The sequence below is a fragment of the Grus americana genome, chromosome 2 (assembly GCF_028858705.1).
Source record: "Grus americana isolate bGruAme1 chromosome 2, bGruAme1.mat, whole genome shotgun sequence".
NCBI classification, from domain to species: Eukaryota; Metazoa; Chordata; class Aves; order Gruiformes; family Gruidae; genus Grus; species Grus americana.
The window spans coordinates 116,094,644-116,107,493 of NC_072853.1; the positions used below are offsets into that span (position 1 = coordinate 116,094,644).

General features: G+C 34.5%; 1 protein-coding gene across 2 annotated transcripts in view; it reads right to left on the minus strand.

Annotated features, from left to right (window-relative positions):
- Nucleotides 1-12,850, minus strand: part of DPY19L1 (dpy-19 like C-mannosyltransferase 1) — a 50,536-nt gene that overhangs the window by 14,991 nt on the left and 22,695 nt on the right. For both annotated transcript variants that reach the window (XM_054816812.1, XM_054816813.1), the window contains 8 exons: nucleotides 12,233-12,324; nucleotides 10,085-10,184; nucleotides 8,723-8,800; nucleotides 6,658-6,744; nucleotides 4,718-4,777; nucleotides 2,265-2,345; nucleotides 1,385-1,486; nucleotides 569-640 (listed from right to left, as the gene is read on the minus strand). In XM_054816812.1, the coding sequence (XP_054672787.1) occupies nucleotides 569-640; nucleotides 1,385-1,486; nucleotides 2,265-2,345; nucleotides 4,718-4,777; nucleotides 6,658-6,744; nucleotides 8,723-8,800; nucleotides 10,085-10,184; nucleotides 12,233-12,324 (672 nt within the window). The remainder of the gene's footprint in view (nucleotides 1-568; nucleotides 641-1,384; nucleotides 1,487-2,264; nucleotides 2,346-4,717; nucleotides 4,778-6,657; nucleotides 6,745-8,722; nucleotides 8,801-10,084; nucleotides 10,185-12,232; nucleotides 12,325-12,850) is intronic.

Below are 12,850 nucleotides of genomic sequence, written 5' to 3' on the forward strand. Positions count from 1 at the left end.
CATGCCCTGAAGGAAGCTGCAGTCCATGGAGAGCTCACACAGGAGCAAGCCCCTGGCAGGAAATGCAGCTCGTGGAGAGGAACCCACAGAGCAGGTTTTCTGGCATGATCTGTGACCTTGAAGGACTGTACCCCATGGAAAGGATCCATGCTGGAGCAGTTCTTGAAGAACTGCAGCCTGTGGGAGGGACCCATTGAGCCTGGAAAGAAGGTGGTGGGGATGAAGGGAAGATGGTTTTAGTTTTGTTTTTGTTTCTCACAATCCTACTCTATTTTTAATTGACAACAAATTAAATTAATCTTCCCCAATTCAAGTCTGTTTTGCTCATGACAGTAAATTGGTGAGTGATCTCCCTGTCCTTATGTTGACTCATCAGAGTTTTCAACTCTATCCACTCTGTCCCGCTGAGGACAGGGAATGAGAGCATGGCTTTGCCAGGTGCCTGGCAACCAGCCAAGGTTAACCCGCGATTAACCCACAACACTAACTTCTTCCCACCTCAAAATAAATAGTGATCCCTTCAAAAAAACTAAAAAGGTAAAGGTGATTCACTAAATCAATCACTTACCCTTTTGATGATTACCCCAAAAACCACCAGAACAACTGGTAATAGCAGAGTCTTTGTGTATCTTACTGGAGTCTACAATGGAAATAAACTGCATTAATTGCTTTCCATTCACCTATAATTACTTCAATGATCATTTTAAAGACAACAATATAAACAGTTCTTCCTTGAGTAAAATGTAAATTTAAACATTCAACAAGAACAAAGCAAACAAACAAACTCGAATTGAAAACCACACCCAGCAATCACACCAGAGGTTATCATATTAGGGTCATCAGTAAATTATTCCCAGTTCTTTGGCAAGCCACCCAAAGACTAAAATTAGATTGAATCTAATCTGAATTTGAGTACTATGGGTTGAGTAACCTAAATGCATATCTAGATACTGATGAACTAAAAAAAGTCTACTAACACCACATTAAGACACTTAGATGCTCTTCTGTGGTCTAAATCTACCACACAAGACTTTTACAGCTCTCAGTACATTTTCCATATACGCAAAACCAGTTACTCACAGCCACATAAAATCTTAAGTTTACAGAACTGTAATCTTTCATTTATCCCTGAGCAAGCACTTCTTTCATTCAAGCAAGCACATTTCTTAGATCCAAAATCAAAACACTGTTTTGTTTTTAGTTAATTTAAAAGCAATAAAACCAGTTAGATTTAGCTTAAGTTCATTAATGTGTCTAACTTCATGAGTAAGCACTTGAATTTATCATAACAGTAGGAGGTTATGGCTCCCAGATGTTTTAAATTATAAATTAAGATAAACCAAAAAGTGCCATTTTCCGTAATCATCTAATGTGATCAAATTACCTCTTTTTCCATGAAGTCAAACTCTGCAGCACAGGTATACATTAATGTATCAAAATCCTTGTAGCCAATAAATTTAGATTTTAATATATTTCCTATATGAGCCTGGTAGGATATACAGGGGAAAAAAAGGTGTAGTAAGCAAAAACTGTCCTGGTTTTCACATCAAAGTAGTTTAAATGTATATGAGCAATATTTTTAATTAGAACAGAAGTTTATATGATTTACGACAAGAGCACAAAAAAAAAATCAAAAATCTATTTCAGGTATATTAAATGACATCTTTGAGTGTAACACAGATTGGACTGTGTTAAATAAAAAGCAAAAAGCAGCAGAGAAAGGGTGTTACCATTGCAATTGGGTTTAACAAGAGTATAGTTTTGCATACTCATATTTTAACATATGAACTTCCCATCTTTTTCTCCTTGATGCACATCTGCAGATAGGCCTTTAACAGTAGAATCTGACAATAAAGGGTCTGAAGTGAAGCAAGGAGTCCTAGTTACAACAAGCATTTCAAAACCATCTTAAAAATTAGCTTCAGAGGAAAGTGAATTAAGCAATTGAGTAAATAAAGAAAAGATGTAGGTAGAAGATAACCAAAATAAACAAAGATATATAAATCCACATTTAAAAACAAACACATAGAGCATTTACTAACTCAATAGCAAAAACATTTGTCTTTTCACAAACTTCAGTAATAATACCTCAAAGTGATAACACATAATGAATGAGAAAGCAAATATGCAATCCCTCTCCCACTTCTGCAAAACAAAACTTGGAATTTCAGGGAAGTATATCAGTAAGATGCCAAAAATCAAAATATTAAAAATTTAAAAAAATTTGAAAGACACCAACCAGATACTCAGACAAGAGAACTTACATCATCAGCTATTCCAAACACTAAAGAAGTTAGGTATTTCAAGGTGACTGTCCCAAATAACCAGGCACATCCTTCAATGACCTTAAAAAAATATATTCAGAATTAAACACGTTTTAACAAATTTTTAAAGAAACCTTTTCTTTTTTAAAAGGCTTATTAAATTTAGCTAGTAGTTACAAACTCTCCTACATTATCACCAGTAAGTACAGTAATTTCTAACCAATTACACTTCCCAAATTTCAGTACACTGGGGTGTTTTAAGTATTTTTCTATTTTCTATTACAGCTGAAATAACTTGATGTGATGTTTATTATGGCTGCAGATGACATTGTGGCTGAGGTACCAAAGTTAACTTTAAACAGGGGCAGCCTCACTGCCGATTCCATCTGTTCTGCATACACCAGTGTGTAGTGATTATTTCCCACCAACAGCCTCTTCATGTTATCAGGTTGTACTACTCTCATAATTCAAATCTTTGGAAGAATTTGCTGATTTATAGTACCTTCTCAAGATAATCTCAAATTAGAACTGAAGGAAATACAAAGAAAGTATGTACAATTACTCCTTTTAGTTACATATGTTTATCCCTGTACCAGAAAGATTAAATTATTGGCTATCTAGCTTAATCTATCTAATTCTTTATAAAACCTGATCAACTGAATAGGACAACCTGGCTCAGTAGCTTGTATATGGGACCAGCAGCAGCTGCTTTCAGAGAGAATGTAATAGCAAAATACAAATTGATCTCTAATGTAACCAGGATTTTTATATGACCATGGGTTGCAGTCAATCATCCCATTTAATGGCTGCAATGAAGCCTAAATACCTAGAAGGCACCTAATCCTTTTCTGAATGCCTTTTTTTTTTTTCTTCCACAGTATCTTGCTCTCTTATAAGCTTATTGCTACTAGCATAAGGGGCACTAAATAAACTATAATTATATCCTACTTCTATTCACTGGCTTTGTCATATTTACCTTTACTTTACAAGATGTGGAACTCTTCCCTATTTTAAAATCTCAGGTATTTAGCAATTATACATTAATAATTAACTTCATACTCTTTCTACTTAAATTTGATGGTAGTACTTTTTCAGGGAAGCATTCTGTATTTTCCTATTTGATGCCTGCTCAGTAATGAATTGATGTGTTCAGAGAACTTTTCATAAGAATACCAAGATTTCTCTGCTGAGTGGCAAGGACTTATTTAGGATCAATTATTTTACATAACATACTTAGGGTGGTGGTGGTTTTCTTTAGAAAACTTACCATTTAATCCCACCCTTTGCTTCTTACCTTCAAACATTCACACCTTATCCCATGGAGCTTAGTTTCTTTTATAATTCCAGTTAGATATCTTCCCAAAAAGACTTCTGAAATTTAAGTGCATTACTTTCACCCACACACCCTTATCTACATCCTTCAAATCTATCTGCAAGGCATGACTTCCTTTCATAGAGGCTGTATCAGACCTATCTCATTATATTGCATGTACATATAACCCTAACTTCATCACTGTTGAAGTTTTTATTCTTTTACGAAAGTTAAGACTTATTGGTCTTCAGTTCCACAAATGCATTGGATCTCCTTTTTAAAAACTGACATGAGATTTGCCTACACTCCCATTTTCCCTGGTACCACAGCTAACTACACTGGCAGGTTATACATGCACTACGCTTTGTTATAAATATATTTTTTAACTCCTTTATATTCTAATTCCTTTGTATGAATTCTATCCAGTTTTGCTAACAGGCCACCCTTCATTTAAGAATTAAGCCACACTTAAGTCTTGGTAGGCTCTGATTTCAGGTGTTTTTACAAGCTAATGTTATGTTGTAAGCAGCAAGTTGCTTCTCATGTCTTCTACACTGTTATATTTTATTTGTTGTAGTTTTGGGGGTATCCTCCATGTTTGGACATGGCCTCTACTGCCCTCAAACCCCACCCACCCACCTGACAGTGTTTTACTCTGACTTGCTTCCCTTACTTAGTTTATAAGTTGCTTGCTGTTATAAAAATTATCCTAAAAAAATTATATAGGACACATTTTAGTGAGTATCTAATGCAGTACCTTAATCTCCACTTCTGCAAGCACTGTTAGCTTTTCACTTGCATTTTCTAAATTGTCCTTTATTTTAAATGGATTTTTAAACATGTTTACAAAACCTGCAATATGTATAAGTTGATAATTTAAAATGAAATGTGTTGCCACTTGAAGGCTATTTCAATTTTCTGATATAAATGTATGCTTATGCCCCTTTTCTTCCTTCAGTAATTTAAGATTAATTTCTAGGAATATGGACAATTTACTGAAAGAGAGTAGTGCAGCTATATTTCTTGATTTTCAACTATTAGAAAGTAAACCAGAAGTTATTTCTGTATTTCATTAAAACAAATAAGCAGAAAAAAAAGTCATAGTTCTTTTGTGAAGATCAAAATATATTAAATTCCTTACCCATAGATAGACTTCTCTTCTGATGCTTTTCAAGACTTTTGGACTCAATTCAAGAATTCCCTAATAATAAAATGAATATATATTTTCAGTAACATATAGTAACAAGATATTCCAGTACCCTAGATGAGGGTTTTTTGTTCTTTTGGCAAGCGCCTATTGTACCACACAGCTATTTATTAAAAAACACTCCATAATTAATACAACCTGAAATATGAATGATTGTATAATATTGTGATTTCATCCTGCACTGGGAAAACGTAGAATCATAGAATCACAGAATGGTTTGGGTTGGAAGGGACCTCAAAGATCATCTAGTTCCAACCCCCCTGCCATGGGCAGGGACACTCTCCACTAGACCACATTGCCCAAAGCCTCATCCAACCTGGTCTTAAACACTTCCAGGGATGGGGCATCCACAGCCTCTCTGGGCAACCTGTTCCAGTGCCTCATCACCCTCACAGCAAAGAATTTCTTCCTAACATCTAATCTAAATCGACCCTCCTTCAGCTTAAACCCATTACCCCTTGTCCTGTCACTACACTCCCTGATAAACAGTCCCTCACCAGCTTTCCTGTAGGTCCCTTCAGGTACTGGAAGGCCGCAATTAGATCTCCCCGGAGCCTTCTTTTCAGTTTATATACAATTAATGGAAGACTACTCTTCTCCTTAATAAGTAAGAAACTGTATTATACAGTTCTAAGCTTCTTTAAATCAAAACCAATGGGAAACTGAATTACTTCTGCTTCCACAAATGACAATACACATCTGAGGCAATAAATAAATTACTGACAGCATAATACAAATAATTTTCAAACAAGGCAACAGAATACTGGGGAGCGTGGGAGGGAGGTGGGTGCATGTTACTAGTATTTTTCTGTTTCACATTATGTTCCTCATATTCTGACAAAAGGAAGCCTCACTTTAAGCTACTTTGATGAACAAAGTAATTAAGACAAACTGAGAGTAAACTTAAAAGCTTTCAGAAACCCAGTCAGTATGTGACACTAAGACTGAGGCCACTATAAGCACCCAAATAACAGACAAATAATAAATATTTCTTCCAAAGCAGAAAACAGGCAAGAAATTTAATGTACCTTTACTAACTATGTAATTACAAAAGCTGCTACAAGAAACTAGAGTGGGCTTATAACAAGCAAACTATATTGTAGCAAATAGCAGTAGCCAAGGCAGCTTATTCTTTGTGTTAAGTGGGAGATTACCACTCTTTTACTAATGGACAAAATATAAACACACATGCACACAAAAAAATCACTGAGCCTGCCCCAAGCTTCTGGGAGAGGCAAAAAGAATCAGAAATTGAGATGATTTGTAGTATGCTAAACTAGATCTGCTCACACAATCTTATCTCCTATTTCTTATGTACATAATTCCCTTAAGAGAAATTGTATGAAACTGAAAGAAGTTGGTGGTTGTTTTTCCTATTTAAGGAAAAATTAAGATAGTGAATGATGAGACAATGAGTCTTCAGTGAATACTTTCACTAACATGGCAGCATGACTCAGCAGGTTCAAATAGTCTAAGCCTATTGTTACATATGTTTTAGTCATTTGTTCTGCATTTGCAGTTTCACAATCAATAGAGAGGCATTTAAAACAAACTCCTCCTTGCTCATGTTCTTGTTTTACAATTATTCTTGTCAAAAAAACATACGTGGTAAATCTTGTATTTTTATAAAAACAAGAGAACTGAGCATTAACTGAATTTCTCTTATGAAGAGGTCCTGGTGTTAACAACATGAATTTTTTAAATTACTATTTACCCATTCTCCAAATATCTTTAAGGTCTAATTCTGTTTGTCACGTGAAAGACTTCTCAACTATCTGGTAATACAGCAGTTTCACATTTTACATCAATACATATATAACAGTACAGCATTAGTCTTAGCATGTGATGTCTTTTTGTTTTCTTAAATTACTTACCCAGATAACTACTAAAGATGCAGCATAATATGATGTCAATAACATTGAATTACCAAACATCAGAATAAAACACACTACAAGAGATACCTGAAAGAAGAAAATAAAAGTAATTTAATTTGAAATAGAAAAGAATTGCCCAAGTATAGAAATTACCTTGTATCAAGAGCTTTAAATTTAAAAGACACCTACTTCACAGCGAGTGCAAGCTTGCTACTCAGCTTACAGAATTGTTCTGAAAACACTGACTGTTAAGGACTTAATAGCAACAGGTAGCCAAGTGTTATTATGTTAATTTATATTTTAAAAGTACTTGCAGAGAAATAAACTTGATCATAGGACTAACTCATGTTACATGATATACTAGGTACATTTTTGAAGTTATTCCTAACATTTTTTTCCCCCAAATTATTGTATTATTTCTCCATATGCATTATCTTTCAGAATCCTGGACAAACATAAAAACTAAGATGTTTGTTGTCTTCTTTCTTCCAAACTGAGAAGTATATATTTAAAATAAAATCATCACTAAAGTCAAGGAAGCAGAACTCTAATTGTTTGATCATATGCACTTAACTACATGAGGTTGAAAGTCAAGGCTGAAATGTAACTTTTATCCACCATCCTGATCTCCTGCTGTGCTTTGTTTTTAATAGAAAGCAAACTGAATTACATACTCTAACTTGGAGAGCTAAATTAATGATCAATCTCTGCCGCCTTCTATACACAGGAATGAGGAAAAATAAAGTAGTCATTTTTAAAATATGCAGACTTTTGTACTCCACCCTCACACAGACTTTCACAGAAAAGTAGCGGGGAGCACAAATTGAAACACTGCAAAAAAAAGACTGGCAGTTTAGCCAGCCTCATTAAGCTTTCTCTGTAATAGAACATGATTGATTATCTATCTGAAAATAAGCTTTTTATGACACTTTGGCACCAAAATTATGATAAAGCTATTGACATAAGCCAAAAGGCTTAAGTATTTTATCCTACTTCTGTCAAGAAATTACTGAACCAAGATGCTTATTTGCAAATTTTCCTGTAAATCTGACTGGGAACAAGCATTTGGTGTCCTGGGTTTATATCAGAAATGAGCTGCATAGAACTTACTACTGTCTTTAATTTATTGTTTACAGTATTTCAAAATATGTTTGAAAACATATGAAACACAATTTAGCTCAAAGCTTCTTTCCTGTGGTAAACATTCTCTTTTTGCCCACTGAGTTTGCATGGCACGCTTTGAGCAAAAATGTATTTTTGAAGACAACCGTATTTCTTCAAAACAGTTGTTTACATCTTCCTGTGTATCTAAAACTGTAATCTCGCTTCAAAGAGCAAAACTCTTGGGAGCAAAACTTCATCATTATCTTAACTTTAAAAATTAAAATCAGATATATTAAGCAGAAATTTACATGTCTTTGATATATATCATCTCCTTCCTTTGTTGACTTTCTCAACCATTATTGAAAAAGTAGTTTTTCCTCAGACTAATAATTTATTTTCTTTGTCCTCCTTTCTAACTATCTCCCCAAATAGTTCAACCACAACATCTTTGCACACTGAAGACTACTGTAGTCTTCAAAACTCAATTTTAGTTGGGGTTCTTCTCCTTCAGTTAGACTTACTAACAGTAAGTTTTGACTCACTAACATCTCTTTTTTTTTTTGTTTCTACTAACCTATGGCATGAGATGAATGCTGCCTTTTCAACTTTTTATTGCTCATCCTCTATTACTTGGTATGTTTTCTAGTCTGTTGTTTGAGACAGTATCTTCAAGTCCATGGAATGAGTAGTGACAGAAAGGAGAGGCAAATATTTCTACAAATCTTTAGGTTGATAAATTTTCTGCAGTTCAGAAATTCTTGTGCGCCAGAGGGATCCTAGTTTCTGACACTGTGATATAAATATACATAAGAACAAATATTCAAATCCAGGTCCCTCCATCCCTTATTATTCCACCTTTTCAACCATCTTGCAACTAAGGAAAACACTTCAGACAAATGGCCTCTTTTTATGTTCTGACCTGTTTGAGGGGATTTAATTTTTTTTTTAAAAAAAGTATTACCATATGAGCAGTGAGTATCTTCTGTAATTTGCAGGAGTCAATATAACCCATAATACACACAGCAAATAATGAAGCTATCTAGAATCAAAAGTGAAAGATAAGTTAAAACAATTTGTAGTGGTGTACTCTTTCCAGCAGAATACACATTCATACAAAAAACTGGTAACTCAATCATAAACTAACTTTTATTGCTACTTTTTTTGCTAAGTAAATACTTAGTCATTTCATAATGGTTTCTTTCAAAAAACCTATCATGGTGCTCTGAATAGCAATTATCAAACAAATTCAAATATTTAAGAAATACGTATTCAGCTTTACAGAAACGCAAGTCATCAAAACATAAGACTAACACATCATCTTTCACCCTCAGATTTTTAAAACAAACAAAAAAACAACAAAAAAATCATTCATTAACATTATTTAACCTTAACTTTTCAGCAAAGTATGGGAACATCCATAATTTGCCGCTGAGGAAAGTGAGATTCATTGATCAGGCAGCTTCCTAAAAGTCACATGGGAAATTAATGAAATTACGAATTGAACCTGTAATTTCAAATTTCAGGCCCAGCATCTTAAACAGGTTATAGCAATGAGTTTCTCACAATATTTTACAGAATTTAATGGCTTCCTCTTCTGCAGTTAGAAAATTTGCATATCACAGCATATATCGATTGTTCAAAACTATCAACTCAAACCAAGCAATATCTGCTTCAAGTAGGACAGACAAGTGAAAAGGTATGGAGACATAGATGGATTTCAATCAATAGGCTACAATTCAATCAGGTAAAACACTAAGAAAGTATGCTGTGTGACAGCATCCTATTGCTCACATTAGCATTTACTATATTTCAACACTAGTAAAAGTTACCTTAACTGTCCAAACTCTCAGACAGTAAGATTATGCCACTACTCACAGGCTCATCAAAATTAAATAAGAATTCATGCAAAATCATGCCAGATATTTCATGCCATGCAAACATTGCTCCATTTAAAATCTGGAATAGCCTAAAGAGATGCAAGATCAATGCCTCTTTTGTTTTTTACTTCAATATACAAAGGCTTTTTTTCTTGTTCTGCACTTGTTGTAATGTACTGATCTTAGGCTAGGGGCTGCTTTTAAGAGAAAAGTAATTTTTTTAGTCCTGGAAACAGAAGACTGCATGGTGTAAATGGTCAACTTTTAAATTTAAAACTAGAAAAATATTTATGTGATAAATGGTGTGAATCTTTCCTGAGAGCAAGAGTGAAATCTAGCTAAAAGGAAAGGATTGGCATAGCTGTGAATTCAGTGGCTGCCTACACAAAGCAGTCAATTTGCCTAGATAAGACAAAGAGGCTATTTAGAGATTAATATGGTCTTACCTGCGTTAGAAGAACAAACTGAGCAAACTGCCAGGGAAGCATGAAAAAGATATTAGAAACACACAGTGCAATCAAGCTTCCTGTATTAATATTCGGAATCCTTGGGAAAAAGAAACAGAATAGGCATCAGTAAGTAAAATTATACCAGTGCTTGCATATTATTGAAAAGTACAATAGAGAATGCAATAAAAAACAAAAGTTACCTTGGAAGTTAGCTAGCAATATTGATCAACTACAGATAACATTGCTCAAGTAAATTTAATATCCATTTTCCATCAGTTTCCAAAACTAATAGTTCTGATGCTTAATGTTTCTTAACTATTTGATGAGTCACTCATTACCAAACAAGTCTTCTCCTGGCAACATGTAATACACATAGCAGGCAAACCGATGTCACTTGCAGTGGTTCACCTCCTTGTAACAACTCTACAGTCAGGTCACAACCATTTCCATTTCAGCTGGGATCACAACTATTCTCAAAACAGTCAGCATTTGAAGGTGGTTTCACTCTTCTCTCACATTTCTTCCACAATTACTTTCTGTAACTTTTTGCTAGCAATCCCAATAGAATTTTCAGGGCAGGAGACACGAAACATCTTTAACTGAAATCTGCCCATTCTCTATGCCCTGCTGTAAGTGTTATTTATTTAATCCTGTGTTAGCTTCGAGCTCACTTCAGAAACATGTCATGTTTCAAATTTCACTGTGGCCTCCAACACATGAAGACACCATAAATATTCTGCTGTAAAACCCAAACCCAACAGATTACAGCAGTCTCACCAAATTCTGTAAAATTTTCTTCAGCTTCTTTTACAAAGCCTTAAGATTAACTTCTATTGGAAGTCATGCTGAGCATGAGTCAAATGTATTAAGTAATATATTATACAAATGTGATACAAGCAATACAAATAATGGAGAATTTAAGTTCTAGTCTCCATTTCAAATGGTTCCTATATTTCATTGGAATATTGCTATACATAAAACAGAGCTGCTCTTGAAGCAGGAACTATAACTGAGACACAGAAAGTTAAAATGTTTTATCCTCTTTCTGGAACCTTGCTCTGAAATGCTTACATTAAATACCTACTTCTCATTGCAAGCAAGCTCAAGTACTATTTTATGTACCAAGATCTGAAGAACAGGAGTGAATCTATCTAATCAAGAAGCGTCATAATTATAGGTACAGAATACATGTGCTCTGATCACCGTAACTTAAAGTGTAATTTCCTCGGTTTTTGTTTGACTTCACAATTTAGCATTAAATGAACAGGTGTCTTTCTAATATGAAATCTAGCAATGACTCTACAAACTAATCTTCAAAATACTTTTCTAGACAGTATGTATCTTCTCCTCACCTAAAACCCACAACCTAGTGATGAGCACAAAACATTTTTGGTTTAATCATCAATAGCTACAAATCAGTATGACCTAGTAAAGGAAAATCTGGGGTTACAAGCACAAAGTTCAGCTAAATCATAAATGACTGCAAATCTGATGCAATGGAGTTGATAGAAAAGCCCTCAAGTATTAATGATCATGCTTATTTTTCAAAACAGAGGCAAGACAGTAACGCAATCAAGTTGCAAGCCAGAAACAACCACTGAAAAGCAGGGCTAATGAACTCAAGAACATCCCTGCATTAATGTAATTACACTGCTCTAAATCATTGAACTGGTTAATTAGACTAGTTAATTAGTCATAGAAAACTGCAAGAACATACTAGCTTATGGGTGCCTATAGCATCCTCTGTTGCATAGCATAGGCTTAGTCTAAGTGCAACCAACATACCACTCTCCAAGAGGGACAAAACCAATTGATGGAGCATCAGCTTGTTTCTCATGGGAAGGAAATGACATCAACCAAAAATTCTGATTTTTTTAGTTTAGATATGTATTTGCCAACACAGTAATTCTGATTTTTATTTTAATCATGTCTTCAAGTTGCAAATTTTTTCTTTTTAATAAGTAATATGACTGCAGTTCTACTGGTGCAGCGTCTGCAATGTAACAGCCACAGGAAAGTTTCTATGTTAATGATATCATCACTACAGCAGAGGCACTGAAATAAATAAATGCATTTAAATAAATGTCCTGTTACAGTCAGTTTTTTAAATTCATTGTAAAGAATTAAGTATAAATTGAGAGGTACCTGAGAATATAGGTCAAAAGCAACATCTGAAGCACAAGGAATGGGTATGAGAAACTTTCACGAAGAGGTGGAGTCCACATGACACGCGTGCACTAAAAATAAGAACTGGGTTAGATGATAACATTTGCTGCTACATTTCCATAAAACAATAAATTTGTATTTCAAAATGAATAACCACAGATACTTCAATAAAGCAAAAACCAAGCTATATCGAGTTACTCACAAACAAAAAAAAATAAGCCAGGAAGCAGAAAAGAGGAAGAAAAAGGAAGCGGCTTTCAGACTTGAGGTCTATGATAAACTGTTTAATTAAAATAGATCACTGCTTTTCCAAAATTAAATGTGGCAGCTAGAGAACATCCAAGAAAAAAAGCCAGGACAGCAGCTGCTTGTCCCTGCTTCTGCTGAAATTAAGAACTCATTCGGGTAACTAAACCCGTTCTCAAATTCAGGCAGTGACTTGCCACATTTAGATGGAGAATGTGTGTGGGGAGAGAATCTGAAGGATAAACCAACATACTCTTCATTATGCTAGAGTTCTCTAGGTTATAAACATTTCACATTTCTACTAGCAACAGCACAGAAAGTATAAAATCCAAAGCTGCCCTCCAAAACAGG